The sequence below is a fragment of the Zootermopsis nevadensis genome, unplaced genomic scaffold (assembly GCF_977971745.1).
Source record: "Zootermopsis nevadensis isolate Lab colony 2312 unplaced genomic scaffold, Znev_1.0 Znev_ptg000022l, whole genome shotgun sequence".
Taxonomy (NCBI): Eukaryota; Metazoa; Arthropoda; class Insecta; order Blattodea; family Termopsidae; genus Zootermopsis; species Zootermopsis nevadensis.
Window position 1 is genome coordinate 2695455 of NW_028259154.1, and position 17027 is coordinate 2712481.

The 17027-nt window shown below is 43.2% G+C and overlaps 1 protein-coding gene across 3 annotated transcripts in view; it reads left to right on the top strand.

Moving 5' to 3' along the window:
• The window catches only part of LOC110834179 (neuroligin-4, X-linked-like), a 215020-nt gene that overhangs the window by 185220 nt on the left and 12773 nt on the right, over positions 1–17027 (top strand). For all 3 annotated transcript variants that reach the window (XM_087353254.1, XM_087353256.1, XM_087353255.1), the window contains one exon: positions 12738–12890. In XM_087353254.1, the coding sequence (XP_087209380.1) occupies positions 12738–12890 (153 nt within the window). The remainder of the gene's footprint in view (positions 1–12737; positions 12891–17027) is intronic.

The window sequence follows — 17027 nt, forward strand, 5'->3', positions numbered from 1 at the left end:
CCCTGATGATGGAGGCAGTATGACCTGTGAAATGTTGGTTAACATCGACCAGACTACAGAGCGCAACAACCCAGAAGACAGAAATCTTCATACTCTGATGACGGAGGCAGTATGACCTCTGAAACGTTGGTTAACATCGACCAGACTACACAGCGCAACAACCCAGAAGACAGAAATCTTCATACTCTGATGACGGAGGCAGTATGACCTCTGAAACGTTGGTTAACATCGACCAGACTACACAGCGCAACAACCCAGAAGACAGAAATCTTCATACTCATCGCCCTGATGACGGAGGCAGTATGACCTCTGAAACGTTGGTTAACATCGACCAGACTACAGAGCGCAACAACCCAGAAGACAGAAATCTTCATACTCATCGCCCTGATGATGGAGGCAGTATGACCTCTGAAACGTTGGTTAACATCGACCAGACTACAGAGCGCAACAACCCATAAGACAGAAATCTTCATACTCTGATGACGGAGGCAGTATGACCTCTGAAACGTTGGTTAACATCGACCAGACTACACAGCGCAATAACCCAGAAGACGGATATCTTCATACCGCTGTGAGAACCTCAAGTCTTACACAGTCTGAGAATTACTTCTTCTGGGATGTTGCACATGTAGTCTGGTACATATTTGCCGACGTTTCGGAGGCATTTCTTCCTCCATCATAGGCGAACGTGTGAAGACTACTATTTTTCACTATTTTTTTTCAAATTAGAAGGTAATTTTTTATTTGAACGCAAGGCATAACGAAACTAATGAATGATTAAATTTTGAGATGTTCAAATTCATGACACGTATGTCTGACATCGGACCTGAAATGAACATTTCTGAGCGCCTTCGCCCACCTTGCTTAAGGCACGTCATTTTAGGATTTATTTGTAAAAGAAATGTAAATACAGTAATGCAACTTACGCCTGGTAAATTATGACTCTTATAATCCCGTATACATATACTTCGGTTTTCTGGAGTCGGTCATGCACTTACTTAACTTGGCAGGGAAAGAATTAACTGCCAGAACAAGAGTTAGAGGGAACTGTATATTGAGATGAAGTCAACCTATGAGAAAACTCCATTTGATCATCCCCATGGAAATTGCATGCCACTGTAAGGCAGTCTAGTGTTTAATTACGTTCCATATTTAAACATAGACCTGTTTTCAAGCACAGTTAACGGAGAATAAATTAAAATTCTTATCCTAACCATGAGAAGAGCTGAAGTGAAAACGTGTCAGTGTTCTCTGACGAGCTTCAACGATACGACACTGACATTGGCGTTCTCTGAAGGTTCATATCTGCAGACGCCATCTGGGTCGTCCGTCAAACACGATCATGCAGTCACGTGTTGCGGAGAATATTTCCCTACAAGAGTCTGCTTTAAGAAGAATTAGTTGTTGTCGTAACAACAGCGCGTCGCGGGCTGCTGCGATGCCCCTGCTTTGCCGCTGTTTGCATTACAACTGCGCGTCGTGTTGCCTATCTTCGGTTGGTAATTGAGGTAGCGGTTTGTTGGTTTCCCCAAACCGGCAGCAGGAGAGCTGAGGATCCATTTCACCTTTAGGAGACAGGCAGATGGGACGAAGACTGATGGATGAGTCTGACTCATAATAGACTGGAGAGGAGTGGCGTGTCATCGATCAGAGCAGTGGCGGCTCGTCGTAACTCGTACTGAGGAATGCGGAATGCTTTGTGACGATATTGTTGTACAGAGCAGTCGAAACGCAACGCAATCGATTCCTGACACATGTTCTGTTTCGTAAAAAAAAAAAAAAAATACATCCAAGTCAGATAATGAGAACAATGATACGAGGCTCGTCCACAAAGTAAGTTTCCCTGGGGCCGTTTACAGAAACAAAACACAATTTCATGGAAATATTTATTGCAACAGATACAGCAAGTGTCCAGCTATTTTTCAACATATTCGCCACCGGAATTGAGACATTTGTCATACCGTGGGACCAACTTTTGAATACCTGTGTCGTAGAAGTCTGCCGCCTGGGATTGGAACCACTGTGTGACAACCATCTCCGCCTCTCTGTCATTCTCAAAACGCTGACGCTGACCGGACAGGAATTTCTTGAGGTGTAGGAAAAGATGGAAATCACTGGGAGCGAGGTCCGGGCTGTAGGGTGGATGATTAAACACCTCCCAGCTGAACTCCTGCAGGAGACTTTCTGTCCGTCGAGCCGTGTGCGGCCTAGCGTTATCACTGACCGCACTTCACAGTCGGCGGGAGATGGAATAAGAACCTCCATCTTCAACAGCTGCAACGATGCTACTGTGAGAACGCGGGAAGTACCGTTAGTGCATGCGCCATGGTACGTCATTGCTCTATCACGTACGCACAGTCGCTTCGCGCAATATAAGGTTTGCTAGCTGTGGGACGAGTGGGAAACTTACTTTGTGGACGCGCCTCGTACATTAAGAACTGGAAATAGCTGACTTATTACAGTTTAATTACAAATATATCAGATTATATTTGGTTTGAACTATTATTAGTGATTATTTGCATTCATTTATTAGTTGTATTTTCTGCATTGGATTTATCTGGCTCAGGTCTATGTCCGGCGATGGTCTGTAAGGAAGGTACTGAACCATCGGGGTACATAAATCCTTACCCTGATTACCTCAGCGAAGACTAGCTTCTATGCCATCTGGCCAACTTTAACTCCTTCTACTGGTATGACCGAAGTTTCTGGTGGCTCCTGTTCCATTTTTCACCAAACTAGGCCTTCATAATGTTAATATATCTGGGATCTTCGTGTTTTACGTTGAATTAAGTATCGAGCAAATAAAAATTCGTCTCTGTCCTTAATTAGGCGGACGCAAATAAAATGCATGCCCGAGTGGAGTTACGGTTCCATACATTAGTATGTCTGACGTCAGCAGTGTGACGTAGGCCTTACGTTTCGGTCGCTGATGTCGTAGAAAGCCACTTGGAGAATCGCAGTTTCTCTTCCGGGAATCGAACAGCCCGGCTCCTTCAGAGCGTAGCTAAGCTAGTTTCTACGTATCATTTCTCACGGTTCGTCTTATGTGGAGTGCATTCGACAAACCGAAGTATTCTTGCGAACAAGAACCATCGCCCTTATCATCTCCTGTTTCTGAAACTGAAACCTCGCTTGACGTGGATCTGTCTCAGCCTTCCTCGGCGTTACAACCGCAGAGACCCATAAATACGCGCGGTTTGCAAACTGAGCAATGGCTGCTGCTGATTCATGCACACAACTACACTCGTTCACTGCGTATAAAATTTCTACAAACAAGCAGTGTTTCCAGTGAAGCAAGAGTAGTAGACACGTTTTGACTTCGGACTGTTGCGTATTTTATTGGCGTCGGGTTCAGTTATCGCGTTCTAAGTGCCCATTCCGTACGATAATCCACCCTCAAGATTTTTTTTTTCTCTGTGACGTTGGTAAAGACAGCCTCGTCTCTTGTGGTTAAGTTTCTGCTTTCAGGTTTTACATCTGTGGGGGAAATTGTTCCTCGACTTTTCCGGGTAAATTTATGAGTTTATTTTTTTTTTAATTATATTATTTTCAGATCATAATAACGAAAGCTCTTTCTTTTTCCCATCGTCATTTGAGTTGTCTTTTACGGATATTCGTGTAGTCCGGTGTTCGTTGACGTCTGTCGCGTTTTGCTGCTCGATTTAGTCCTCCGTCGACCGCAGTTCGTGTTCCCAACGAAAGTTTATCTTTTACATCGGCTTGTTTTCCATTAACCCCGCAGGGTTGATCAGCTCTGCTCTTTTCCGAAGCTTGCCTGTGATCTTGTAAGTATTTCCCGCTGGTTCGCTTGGTAAGACTGCTGATTGCGCTATCAACTTGCAGCCTCCAGACCTGCGGGATCGCGTGTTTTTGTTCCTTGCCTTAGGCACACTGGCTTCTGTACGCCTGAGGGGATGAAGTTGTACCTAGTTACGCGGACGGCGAGCCGGATGCTGTTCAGGCCAGACTCAGGCGCTAACCCCCGGGAGAGCTTCGTGGAAGGCACTGCTTACATTCCACTGTTACGCGTGGACAGACGAGAAAGGCAAACCTAATTATAGTCGCAAACCCTGAACGAAGAACACCGTTTTGAAGCGCCAGGCTTAGATGGGAGGATAATATTAAAATGGATCATGGAGAAACAGACTGGATTCAACAGGCTACGACAGGGAGCAGCAACTGGTGTTTCTTGGTCACTTTAGCGACTATCAGCTTCTCTAAATACGAAGTCATCAGGCGTTATTGCAACTTCCTAAAGCCGAACGAGAGGACGCAGTGATCTTGAACGAGAAGGTGGGATTTCTTCTGTACGGCTGAGATTTTAGCTGTCAGTAATCGATAAATGAATTCGGAATAGGTCAGTTACAGATTAAGGAGAGGCGAGGCGATATTCTCCTTGGCTAGCCTTCTTAGAGCAACGCATTATTTCGGACGAAACGTCCGTCGTTAGTTCACCAAGCCTACGTTTCAGAGTGATTGTGTCTGTAAACACCTCATTTTTGCAATAGTGCCTAAGCTACGAAAGTTGCTGCTTAATTAAGTTCACAGCTGGTAACAGTTTAGCCAACTTTCTGCAAACATAACTTTCTTGCGATTGTTTTCATACAAGGCATAATCCACAAGAAAAGCACTAAGTTCATTTTATGAATTTACAGTACGTAAGCAGTCAGGAAAAGTAGGATTATAAATACTGCGAAAGAAGATGGCGCGCCTGTACGTAGAGCTGGGTCGCCGTGAGTCGCGGAGAGGGAGGAAATATTCCCCTTGAAAATGTTCAGAGCTGAACAGAGATGGCTGCATTGGGCTATATCTTCTGATGTGAATGATACAAATGTTAATTTATACAAGCTTATATACACCAACGAATTTGCCGTACCTACAGAGTGCCCAGCAAGTTTCTTCACTAAAATAACTGGAATTCAATTTGCTTTGAAATAAAATTCTCAAATCGTGCTCTGAAAAGCAGTTGTCGCTGGGATCTGAGGCAGAGTGCACGCAACTCGTGAGTCGCAATTTAGTGGTCGTGGGAACACCCGGTAGTTGGTACGAAAAATATGCCGAACGTCGTGGACGATTGGATTCGTATTCGGGAGGTCCCGGGCTCAAATCTGGACCCGGAGACCGCCTATAATGACTGGTTGTCCTCTGTCCCTCCAAGAAAATTTCTTCATAATACCTCAAATTGAGCCACGACCGCTTCCTTCCACATCATTTCCTCCCATTCGACGCTGTATAGGCTGAGCTACTGAAAAAGTATCGTTAAATAAACTGCAAATAATGGATAGAGGAAATTTGGCGACATCAAACCTTTCGCAACAGAATTATATCGAGTGAGTCTGCATACCAAAGTCTTGAGAATACCGTTTATACGTACGTGACATCTATCAGAACCAGAAAACGCAAGGGAACAAGAGACCAGTACAGATTTAATATTCGACACACTCAGGTACGAAATCTGACGTTTCGGAATACAACGGAAATGCAGGCCAATGATCCGGTACACCTCGTTCTTCTCTTGCGTTGCTCTGCCCCAGTCCTGGGGCTGTCCGGTGACGAAGACCTCCAGTCGGACGACCGATCCCTGTTGCTGCTAGTTGCAACTCCCATTCATTAGAGAGCAAAATCGATGCTAATTATTCTCTGTCCTCGCTGTTATTGCGTCGACCTGATTGTTCGTGCGTGCTTTCGGCGGTGTAATGAGCAGAGTTGCAGTTATCGCTTTCATATTGCCTAGGTGCATGTGACACGCACTGGCGAGAATATTACCTTCTGTACTCTTCAAAATGTATTAGAATTATTCTGCTTCAGAGCGTTGGCTTGAGGCACAATGCAGTGCGCAGGTAGCCGTGTGTTCGAATCCTGTTTGAGTTGGGAATTTTCATATTCTTCTGTGAAGCAGCCATTTTGGTATTTTACGAACAGCTTCTCCATGAAGCCTGTCATGTGCCCAGTGCTGGAAAAAGACTCAGTTACATTTTGACATATGCAGGAGAGCTGGGGTAAAGCTAGGAAAGAAGCATTGGAATGAACACATCCCGAAGACAGTGGAGACAAGTCAGGATAGCCAAATAATTATTTTCTGGAACCAACAAGTCAAAACAGATAGAAACATTCAAAATAACAAACCTGATATTACACTCCGAAACAAAAATGGAACTTGCCTCTTAATTGATGTACCAGGAAAGTAATTAAGAAGAAAGCGGGGATCATCTTGAAATACAGCGAATGTGAAAAGTGGAAGCAAAAGTGATCCCAATAATTACAGGAGCAACTGGAACTGTCTCCAGGTCACTCAGAAAATATTTGGCCAACATCCAGGGCGAAGACGACGTCAGGGAAGTTCAGAAAACTGCTATTTTAGGATCTTCATACATCATTCGAAAGACGCTGTCGTAAAATATGTAGTCATCCCTCACAATAAAATTATACACGTATTAAGAACAAAATGTATTTCGGAAATAGCCACTGCGCTGTGTGCCTCAGGGGCAAGGTTTGTCTCGGGTACATGGAAGTAAATGCCCTATAAAGTGGCGAGTGGATGGAATAATAATCATGTAAAGTGTTCTCCAAAAGAGAATAATAATGCAGATAATGAACAGCCAGTGTAATTAGCAGCCCCTCTCGTGTCTTCCCTCAACGAAAGCCTTAAGACACTGCGTTAGTCGCCCCCCGCCCCGCCCCACCCACCCCCAAGACCTCCGCCCCGCCTTTCTTGTGTTCTTTACCCACTGCTTTGGGTAATTCGGGTTTCCAGCTGAGGAGGAGCGTGTTGAAAATGATTGTACTTTTTCATCTTTTATTAGCGGAGTAGTACTTTGTGTAAAACGTAGTATCTTGTTTTATGGATTGTGTATTGTTTTAAATTAAAATGGGGCTTAGTTTCTGCTCAGTTGCCAGTTTCATCTGCGAAATGCTACATTGCGGACTGTAGGAATGGTTTCAAGAGCGAGGAGTCTGCTGACTGTGCAGACATTTAGTGTCTTGGGTAAACGCGTCTGCACTGTTGACGCGATCCTCGGATCTGTGTGTGCGAGTGGAGAAGACGCCTTCGTAGATCCAACTGGAATTTTCCGCCCTGGAATGATAGAGCACTTTTGCTCTCAACCACTTTGTTACTAACTTCTTGCGTTTTTGCTAAACTGATAGTCATTCAGCTAATCGAGAATTTTTCCGCCTTTTATGAATCGTGATGGTTCATTGTCGTGTTCACAAAAGCTCGTCTGTGCTCCCTGTCCTGGCTCAGATGGATTAAGTCGATCCTCAAGACCTAATATTAGAATGGATGTTAAGGAAATGGTGTGGACTGAGTCAGAGCGAAGTAAAACAAAGCCACGTGAGTTCCTTTTGTGAGTGCGGTGATGAATCTTCGATTTCTCAACCGGGGTTCGCGAACCCCTGTGTGTGTGTGCATTGTGACTAAGGGGTCCGCGATTCGAGTAGGTTCTACGCTTTTGTTTTTAAATACATGTTTTTTTGTTGTATTTCTGTAGATATTTTCGTCGCAAATTTTATTTACACGTTGGAGTGAAAAAACATAGCTCTATTGTAACAATTCTATATTCTATTTATAAAGGATATTAGATAAGTTTTTTGTACGAAAAAGGCTCAAAGTCACTGGCTTATATGGCGAAGAGTTTTCACTAGATGATCGACTATTAAATTCTGAAAAAGGTATCTTTCGAGGAGAATTGTAGATTTATTTCTGTGTCAAGAGGAATCAGACATAGGATTCTGCCCTGAAATAATTATAAACAAAAATAAACTATCGAAATTTTGTATTCAATGCAGATTGCACGTGTAAAAACGTAAAATTATATCCAGGTGCTTCAATAATAATGGATGCGTGTGAATACATTTGCATTTATAAACGATGGCAAAACCTCGGAAGTATTCGCTCGCTTGTCAGCGTTGTTTTGCAGAGTGATAGGAGCGCAGGTCAAACGTGTTAATCCCGTCCGAACAGTTCCCAATGGTAACATCACCAGCGTATCAGTAATTTCGCCAACACAAGGGCGACTGTGCTCTGTGGGGCGGCGTCCAATTACGATCCCCGACCGAAGGGGTCACGTTGTGACGGTCTGTTCGGGGTCTCGGAGGAAGACACGTAAACTCGCGTCCCGAGATAAGATTGGCGGCAGATATGTGGACACATATTCCGTCAGCATGCGAAGTGCGGATAACCCGAAATGTAATCACTCAATAACAAAATAAAGAAACACCAAAACCTGTTATCTAGCCAATAGTAAAGATAACAGAGTTTATATATAATCATCAGCGGTAAAAACAGAAGCAAAATAAATTGTATTTATTCTTAAATAATATTGTTCTTTGTCCGGTACTACCAGAAACCACACCGTCCGATATTAGACGACAGACACGTAAAGAGAAAATTGCTGCTGTATATCCAGTGCTTACTGCTGGAACAAAATCATTCCACACATGCAGTCTGTAGTTGATACAACGAAATAAAATAAATTGAATAATTATTCCACTTACCAGAATTAGTTGATACAGCCTTTCAAAAATAAACAATGTATCTCAAGATTTGTAAAAATTGAAAGATTCACTCACAGAGGCAAGACTCCGATACTTCACAAGTGTCACTAACTAGCGACGTTTCGGTAAAGTAAGCACTGTCCGGTACTATATACGACCTCCCCCTACTAGATGGCTCTGGCAGACAAATCAGGATTGAGTAGAAATTGCTCAGATTGGTCACTCACTACTCACAAATGCAAACTTCAAAAATTGACAAAAACCTCCCACATGGGAGGAGGCCAAGGCCCGACTTCAGGCTGTCGCGCCTCAGAAAGGAAGAATTCACTTCCTTCGTTCTGTAGCAACGTATAGAAAGCGATAAATATTCTTGGGCATGCGGAAAAGAATGCACTCGAACATCTGATGTGGAAATCTGAAGGAGAATGTTCAGTTGCAAGACTCAGAAAGAGATGGACTGTTTGCATCGGGTTAAGTAGCTTAGATTCGCGTTCACGGGCCGGCTGTCGTGTTGAAGCGGTTTGACCTTTTTAATGTGATATTCGGTAATCTCTTTGAAGGTACTGACGAAAAACGAAAACATTAGTCGTGATCCTCGGCCTCAGATGTCGTCAAAACTTGAATCGCTAACCACTGCGTCGCTTACAGATTCACCGAACATCGCATTCCGCTGATTACCACGTCTGATATTATTTTGTGAGGGGGCTCGGCTTCGAATCCCAAACCTATCCTAAGGCTCTTCATCCGCTCAGTCCCCGTAATAAGGCAACTGCGATTGAACCTTGAACTTCGCCGCGTCCTTACTTATCCTGTCTTGCAACCCTGCATGACCCATTAGATGGAAGAATTTTCGTCGAATAAGAAACGAAACTGGGAACTACAGTTTTGTGTAGGCCTATATCTCGGTGAGATGTTTCTTCGGTGGTAAAGTAACTGTTGGCTACTGAAGGAAATGAAGTTTTCCCAAAAGAAACCAGCGCGTAGATTCATGTCATTAAATGCTGCGTCCTGTAACACAGTTACTTTCAAGTTGTTGATTAAATATGCGCTTTCTTGAAAAGTTTAATATCTTTCTAGTATGCCTAATCCCACGGTAACATGAATAACATGCAGGATACAGAGCACTGTGTTTTGTTTTTGTTAGTCTGCTACAAGATACGCGCGTATATGGTTCTAAAAGGGAAGAGATCTTTCTCAAGTGCGCTGAAAGGATGTGAGATACAGAGAGAAAGCTTTTTAAGGGCTTAGGCGAGCTCCTGTTGGCAGTTGGCAGAACTGATGGGGAGGTAAGTAGATGGCTCCCTAGCTGTAACGAAGCTGCACGTCTAACCTCGCCTCTGCTTCTACAGGATGCCTTGATTATTATGTACGATGACTAGACCAGAAAGTTACACGGAAATGTTCTCTTCTTCAGGGTCGTAATAATATCGCAGGAACAAAGCCAAACTAGTAAAGTCAGTGGTAACGAGCATAAAAGTAGAAAGAAAGTTCAAATGCTGCTTGTAAACTAACCTTAGATGTGATACTTGAAAAGCTTAAAATGCTAGCAACTTCCAGACACTCGTGCTAAAAGTTGAAAGAGGGAACTTCCACAGGGTTACCACAACCAGCGCCACTTCGTCTTTATGTGGAGTCTGCACATGGACCTGGGGCGGTTGGTTGTTACTCGAAATATTCCCTGGCACTGAAAGCAAATGTTCATTGCCGTATCTATAAAATCCGGACATTAAACAAGTAGTGGGCAGTCAATCTTTTACTTGTGACACCGAATGGGTCTGTCTCTAAGCGGCTCTTTGGCGTCGAGCTTTGACAAAGTAATACGAAGATCAAAGATTTTTAAAATAGATTGCCATTTAAAACGTCTTTGAACTACGAACTCCCTTCTCCACAGAATCTCGCTCCACGCCTGTGCATATAAGAAAAAATAGCATTATTATAATAATAATAATAATAATAATAAAAGTTATTTTGCACATGCTATCCTAGACCGTGATTAGTGGCCATAAGGTGTTAAGTGGCTTATTAAGTCGAATGTGGATAGTGGATTTAAGGGGTAAGTAAGTTTTATAGAGAGCCGAAATTTGTATTCTTTAGCAAAATGTATTCTTTCTACAGCTTCAGCTTTCGGGGATGAGCAGCGTCGAATGTTGAAAATTATTCAGTGTTTCGGAAAACATTGCAGTTGCCATCTTCAGGGTAAATATGTAATAGTTTGGTGCTTTAGCAGCCTTGTATTGAAAGTAGGTGGAGAGTTGGACGAAACGGTGCTGCCTGCCCCAAGGCTGTCACAGAAACCCATTCGTTGTATGTTCTCCCTGAATATATCAACTTTAAAGTCTGACGAAACATTGCGTAATGTTTAACATTCAGTTTGGCTTTTCCCTCTAAATTCGAGTTTGTACTTTGAATTGCAACCGGAAAGAACGAGCTGGCTAGGACTGTGACGGAAAGGACAAGGTTTTGGTTTGCTTTGACTGTGCTGAGATTCGAACTCCTTGCCCCCAGCATTTTAGCTACAAACCCTACTGACTGAGCTGCCTCAGCTCATAATTAAATGATGCACTGTTAATAACGTTCGAATACAGCGAAGGACTGGGATTCATTTTCCAGTGGCCGTAGTTTTCTGATATCGATACATATCGACTCCAACGTCACTACGTTTATGTTAACATCCATATTAATAAAGTTCTGCCATCTACGCCTAGGCGTCTGTCTCGTGCGGAAAAGTACATAACCTAAAATATTGAAACCTACTTCGGCAAACATTTCAGACATTTTAGAAAACTTCCAAACTCCGGTCGTAACTTGTCGAAATAAGTATCTCCCGCTTCAAGGGTCCAACTTGAAGTTTCGGCAGTGAATCTCATTATCAGATCTCGCATAGTCAGACCATGCAGTAAGGCGGAGGAGCGGATGAAACCGGCTGAGCTGAAGAGGCCATCACCAACTCTATGCAAATGTTCCCGAAACTTTTCTCAACCGCAGAACTCCCTGATTTGTCAAGGACATAAAATGTTGCCTCACAAAGAAGGCTGTACAAAATGACGCATGGCCATAAATATACAAATACTTGTCCTTTAAGAGTGCACACACATGAAAACATTCCGTATGCCGGATGAAACAGTCGTACAACTTATTACTCGTATAAGAGATTCACGGCACACCTGAAATCTCGTGGCGACGCCCCGAATGCAGGTCGGCACACCAGATGTCGCAGTCGAGCGGTTTGCTATTCACGTTCCTTGTTCGGATCTTAACTGGACTGTGGTTTTATGTGCGTTCTTAAGCTCCTCCAGGCAAACTCCGGACAGAAGCTTGCATGTAATTTCCAATCCATTATTTATTCTGACCCACTGGCATTGTCGTTTAATAAACTACAAATAAGTATTTAGTCTTTAAATCTTATTTCTTAAGTCTGTTTAAAAAATGCTGCTACAAATATCGACTTGGAGAAAAACTTATTTTAAAGGCATAAATGTCCGTTTTGCACGAGGCTTGCCCGACCCTGTAGGATCACGTGGCGATGGGGCGCAGATAATGGCGATGACGTAAATTATTATCTTGTTGATTAGATGCTGGGCTTGCTGTTTCGGTGAGCTCGAGGCTTCACTCAAGGAATATTTGTGGTCAGAACTTTCCTAAGCGCCCGTCTAAATCTTACCGCTTATCCATGCTTGTTGCCTCTCAACTTCGCCCTACATGCACTGCCCATTTCAACGTACTTAATTCCATCATCCTGTTACCATTTGTTAAAGGTACAAATTGTTAATACTTTTTATCGTGTTTTTGCAATAGAAAATGTTAAAATATAAACACATTTCCACATAACAATATTTCCCTTTTTTATTCGTACACGTTTCAGTCATCGGTTGTACTTATCAGTTCGTCACGTTTGGCATACTAATCGTATTCATATTTAGGAAAACACAATTAATACATTCTCCATTACTATTATATGCGTAATATATATTATATTTCAGTAATTGTTAATTTTGCAAGGGTTGAGACTTTGTCCTTGCGTAACTGCAGTTCATATGGAACGTCGGTGTAATTTAGAAATTTAGAAAAATAGAAACATTTAGAGAAAGCTGTCCCAGTGTCACTTTTCATTGGCACTGAAGGATCTCGCCTGTACGTATTTCCGGTTGAGCACCCAGAGCGACATTTTCGCTAAACAACCTCTGTGGTTAGCACAGCGCCATCGAGTACCTTGAAAACGAACAAGAATAATCTTGTTGCAGGGAACCGAGGCCTGGAGGCGCCTTACGCCGTCGTCGTCTACATCCACGGCGAGTCTTACGAGTGGAACTCGGGAAACCCTTACGACGGCAGTGTGATGGCCAGCTACGGGCACGTGGTCGTCGTCACCCTCAACTTCAGACTCGGCGTCCTTGGTGAGTGTTCAAGTGCGTGGACTGTACGCATTTCTATGTATTCTTGACTCGTCTTCTCTGAGTGGTCAGGGCTTCCTTCTTCATATTCGAGATGTCCAGGGACCAGACCAGGTCTCAGAACCGGTGTCCCTGCTGAAATCAAACACGGTCTTCAAGTGCATCCAGGAATATGACGACAGTTCAGCCGCCTCGTCCCACACCGTTCTGAATTAACAGAATTTTAGCCAAGTGCATAACCGGAATAGGTGAAGAGTTTTGTTAAGGAACTCTGGTCGAAAATCCTCTTGGGAAAAATCAGCCTGGACGATCAAGAGTGAGACTAACGGGCAACATTTTGGTGACTCTGAACGAGACAGTGGGTCAGGATCGCGCCTGGTCGACTGCTAGGCAATTAAGAGGTTTAGTACAACAGCACGCCACGTCCTGTGCTGTGCCTTTGACACGCGTTTTAATATTATCCACGACTAGATCTTCGAAGCGGTCTCGTCCAGTCATGTTTCCCGACCGAATGTTTGTGTGTTTTCTTGTTTCTCGCATGCATCTAACACACGCTTCCACCTCGGCGTCCTCAGTTCGATTTCAGTTTTAGGGGCACAATTTCTTGAGTTTCTAGACACATCCCCCCTCTTAAGTCCGAATATTAAGTTAAACATTAAACCTGAATTCAACTGTTTAATTAGAAAAGTAGTTCCCGCCTTTACATCACAGAATCAGTTTGTTCAAGCTGTACATTTGGAGAATCATATAAAATCCATAAATCCACGCTCGGTATAATGTAGAGTAATTACATCAAAGCACGTTGTGCTTCAGTGGGTTAAACCGCATTAATGTCGCCATTCGTGTCTTATCGTCGGCCATTATGCACTCTGACCGAGGCAGGGCATTCTTATTGTAATTGCAGTACTAATTGGGACGTAATTAAGATTGCCGAAGCGTTTAATATGTGCAAGTAACTGCTTAGCAGATGCTGTTATGAGGGTCGGGCGCGTTCAGGCGTCCCAGCAGAATAAAAGTCGGCCCATTTCTGCCTCCGCCAATCCACTCACGCCATAGAATTGCGATAAATACTGGATGAGGCGCGACAATGAGGTAAAAGTGGTCCAGCCATTCGTTAGAGATAATTTCCAGTTGTTTTATTCCGACGCGTATGAAAATTACTACGATTCACAGGGAACGGTTATCGGAGGTTGAAGGCAGTGCTTGATTAAGCTCCGTTACAAGAAGTCGACTTAATATCCAGCTCGAACCGTTTAATGGAACAGATCACGCTGAATAAGTGCGAAGTCAGTGGTTCCACCGTGTGTCAGTACGCGTGTGGTATAGATTTAAGGCGGAGAAAAATTCGCTTTCCTCTCAAGTAGGTTGGTAAGCGTGACCGGAAGCAGTTGCTACATGGTACACGAGCGCACGGTCTAATAAACTTTTGTCATTCTAAACACTCAATATTTACGAGTGACAATAAAATCAGGTAAAAATTCTTGGCTGGAGTTGCTTTTTACTCTCCAGGGACTGTTTCCTGCACTTCTGTGTGTGCATTGTCTCCCGGTTTAATACCTAGAATTTTCAGAATTTTTCTTCGGATTTTATTAAATTTCGCGTGAATCTTTTTAAGTTCCCTTTCGTGAAATATTTTAAACTTACCCGCGATAACTACATCATGGCATCCAAGGAATGAAATAATCAGCCATTTTTGACACGCTCACACATATACACTGACTGGAGTACGTAGTCATATTTTTAGAGATTGAAGACTATCAAAAAAGCGTCTCCGAGCCAATCGATGTCACGCTAAGCAAAGTGCCAAGCCCCAATTCCCATAGAAACTAAGTACGTTTGTGTCTGCGTCACATAAGTAGTTTATCACTTAGATTACATTCGAACATAACAATCTAGGGCGTTCTGCCCTGCTGCAAGGGACGCTCCTGTACCGGACTGGACGTCATCATGCATCCTCTGAGCGTTCTTGAAGCCTCTGGGAACCTACAACATATACATGTACTGTGATGCGCTGTGATTTGCTGTTAGTAAAAAGAAAACTAAGAAATTCGTCCGATTTGTGTAACCTCAAGGTTCGTCACCGTCCCAATCCTAAGTCACATAAATTTTATCCCCCCACTAAGCACTCCTTAGCCCTAAAATCCATTTTAATATTATCCTCCCATCTACGCCTAGGTCTTCTGAGTGGTCTCCTGCATTTTCCGTTCCTAGACTCTTTTCGCGTTGCTATCTCATCCTCGGTTCGTTCACCCTCGTTGCGAGCAGCTAAGAGTATAAATTACACAACTCCTTTTTACGCAACGATTCTATCTCTCTCAGGCCAAAATCTTAACTTTTTTTTTAAACGCCCTGTTACATAACGACTTGAGGCCTTATCGTGACGTATCGAGATTCACAGTCATAAATTATAATTTTGTATATTTTAATACTTAAGTTTGTAGTTGCAGACGGAGAGATATAGGATTCTGAAGTTCACGGTAGAAGGCGTTTTCCTAACTTATTCTCCTCTTAATTCATTGCATAATGCAATTTCGGTATCTGCCTTCGTTCCGAAACTTTTTAACTGCGACTGTCAGCTACCTCCGCGTAATGATTTTGTCCTGTAGACTGCTTACGAGACATGAGCACGCACTGATTCAATATTCGATTGCTTCTGCGTTTTCGTTATAATGATCATTTGGCGCTATAAACTAACGTCATCAGCTTTGGCGAAAAGCTGATGTGTCCTGCTCATTTCGAATATTTTACGAAAGCAACACTTCGACGCAATGGCGGTGGAGCACCTCCCACTTTCAGGTCATTCTGAGCGGAAAATATTCACCTACAGAGACCTCATAGGCTCGCTTTGTGCGTAAACCGAATTCGCCGAGGATTCCTACAAAACCTCCCTCCCATCTGAATCCATCCATAAAAGAATGTTGGATAATATTTTTTATTCGTTTGATAACAGAGACATTCGTCGGTAATTGTCGTAGGCAACTTTATCTACATTCGCGTTAAACAGATTTCTGCTGCTCTAGTGACAACGCTTCGTTATTCCAAACAGAATTCAAGTTTCTGGATCTGAGATGCATTAAGTGTTGCTTGGGACAGGTTTGCTCGAATGCGAACGCCGTGGGACTGTAAGACTGAGGTGATACGTTCCTCCGAAACGTCTGTAACGACCTTCAGGTCCTCATAGGGTCGCAATTCTCAGGCCCTGTAAAGAACTGCAAAAATGAACGACTATTTTTTTCATATTTTACCAATTACAAGTTTGGTACCTCTTCTATCAACGCATAATATAATTTTAATGGCTTTATGTGATACGAAAGTCGGATAAATTATGTAATCGTGAACATTGAACATTTGCAATTACATTTAAGCACGATGCGGCGACCTGTAAATCATTTGAACTGTCAGAAATTTCCATTAATATGAAATCGGTATATAACGGATGTGAAGGGAATTTTGTTGAAATAATTAGCTGCTAAATCCCAGTGAGTCTGAAGATGGCTTCTTCTGTGAGTTGTTGCGTCTTGTAGTCTGGTAGACGTTTGCCGACGTTGCAGAGTTCCTTGCTGCCTCCATCATCAGGCCTTCCTAATGATGGAGGTACCACCACTGAAACGTCTGAAAACGTCTATATTTCCATCACATTACAAAGAATACAGCCACCTGTTTGTTTGTTTCTTCCTCTGTTGACTGTTTCCATTTGCATTTGCATTTTCATTCTTGTTACTTGGTTCGTCTTCCCATCCGTTAGTTTGTCAGTTTGTTTTTTTGTGTGTGACTTTTACCTTTCCAAGAAGTGAGCTTCGAAATGTGGGCTGTAACTGTCAGTGGCGCGCCGCGATGGTCATTTCTTGACGCTTGCGGAGACGAAGGACTCGCGTTTGATGAAGCAGCTTCTGAAGCGAGAGCAGGCTCGAAGACCCGACTTCATCATTAGGAAGCCGAGCGCCGTGAGGTCTCGCAAACAGACCTCCTCGCACATTAACGGTGAATCGATACAGCGGACTCCGTTCCGACTTGCCCGCTCGCCGTCTCTTTCGCTCCGTTTCTCCTCGCTCTTTTTTCCATACTTCGCCGTTCTTTTTATGTTCCTGTGGTCCCAACTTCAACTTCTTGCTGTCCTCTCCCTCTTTTCCCATTCATCCG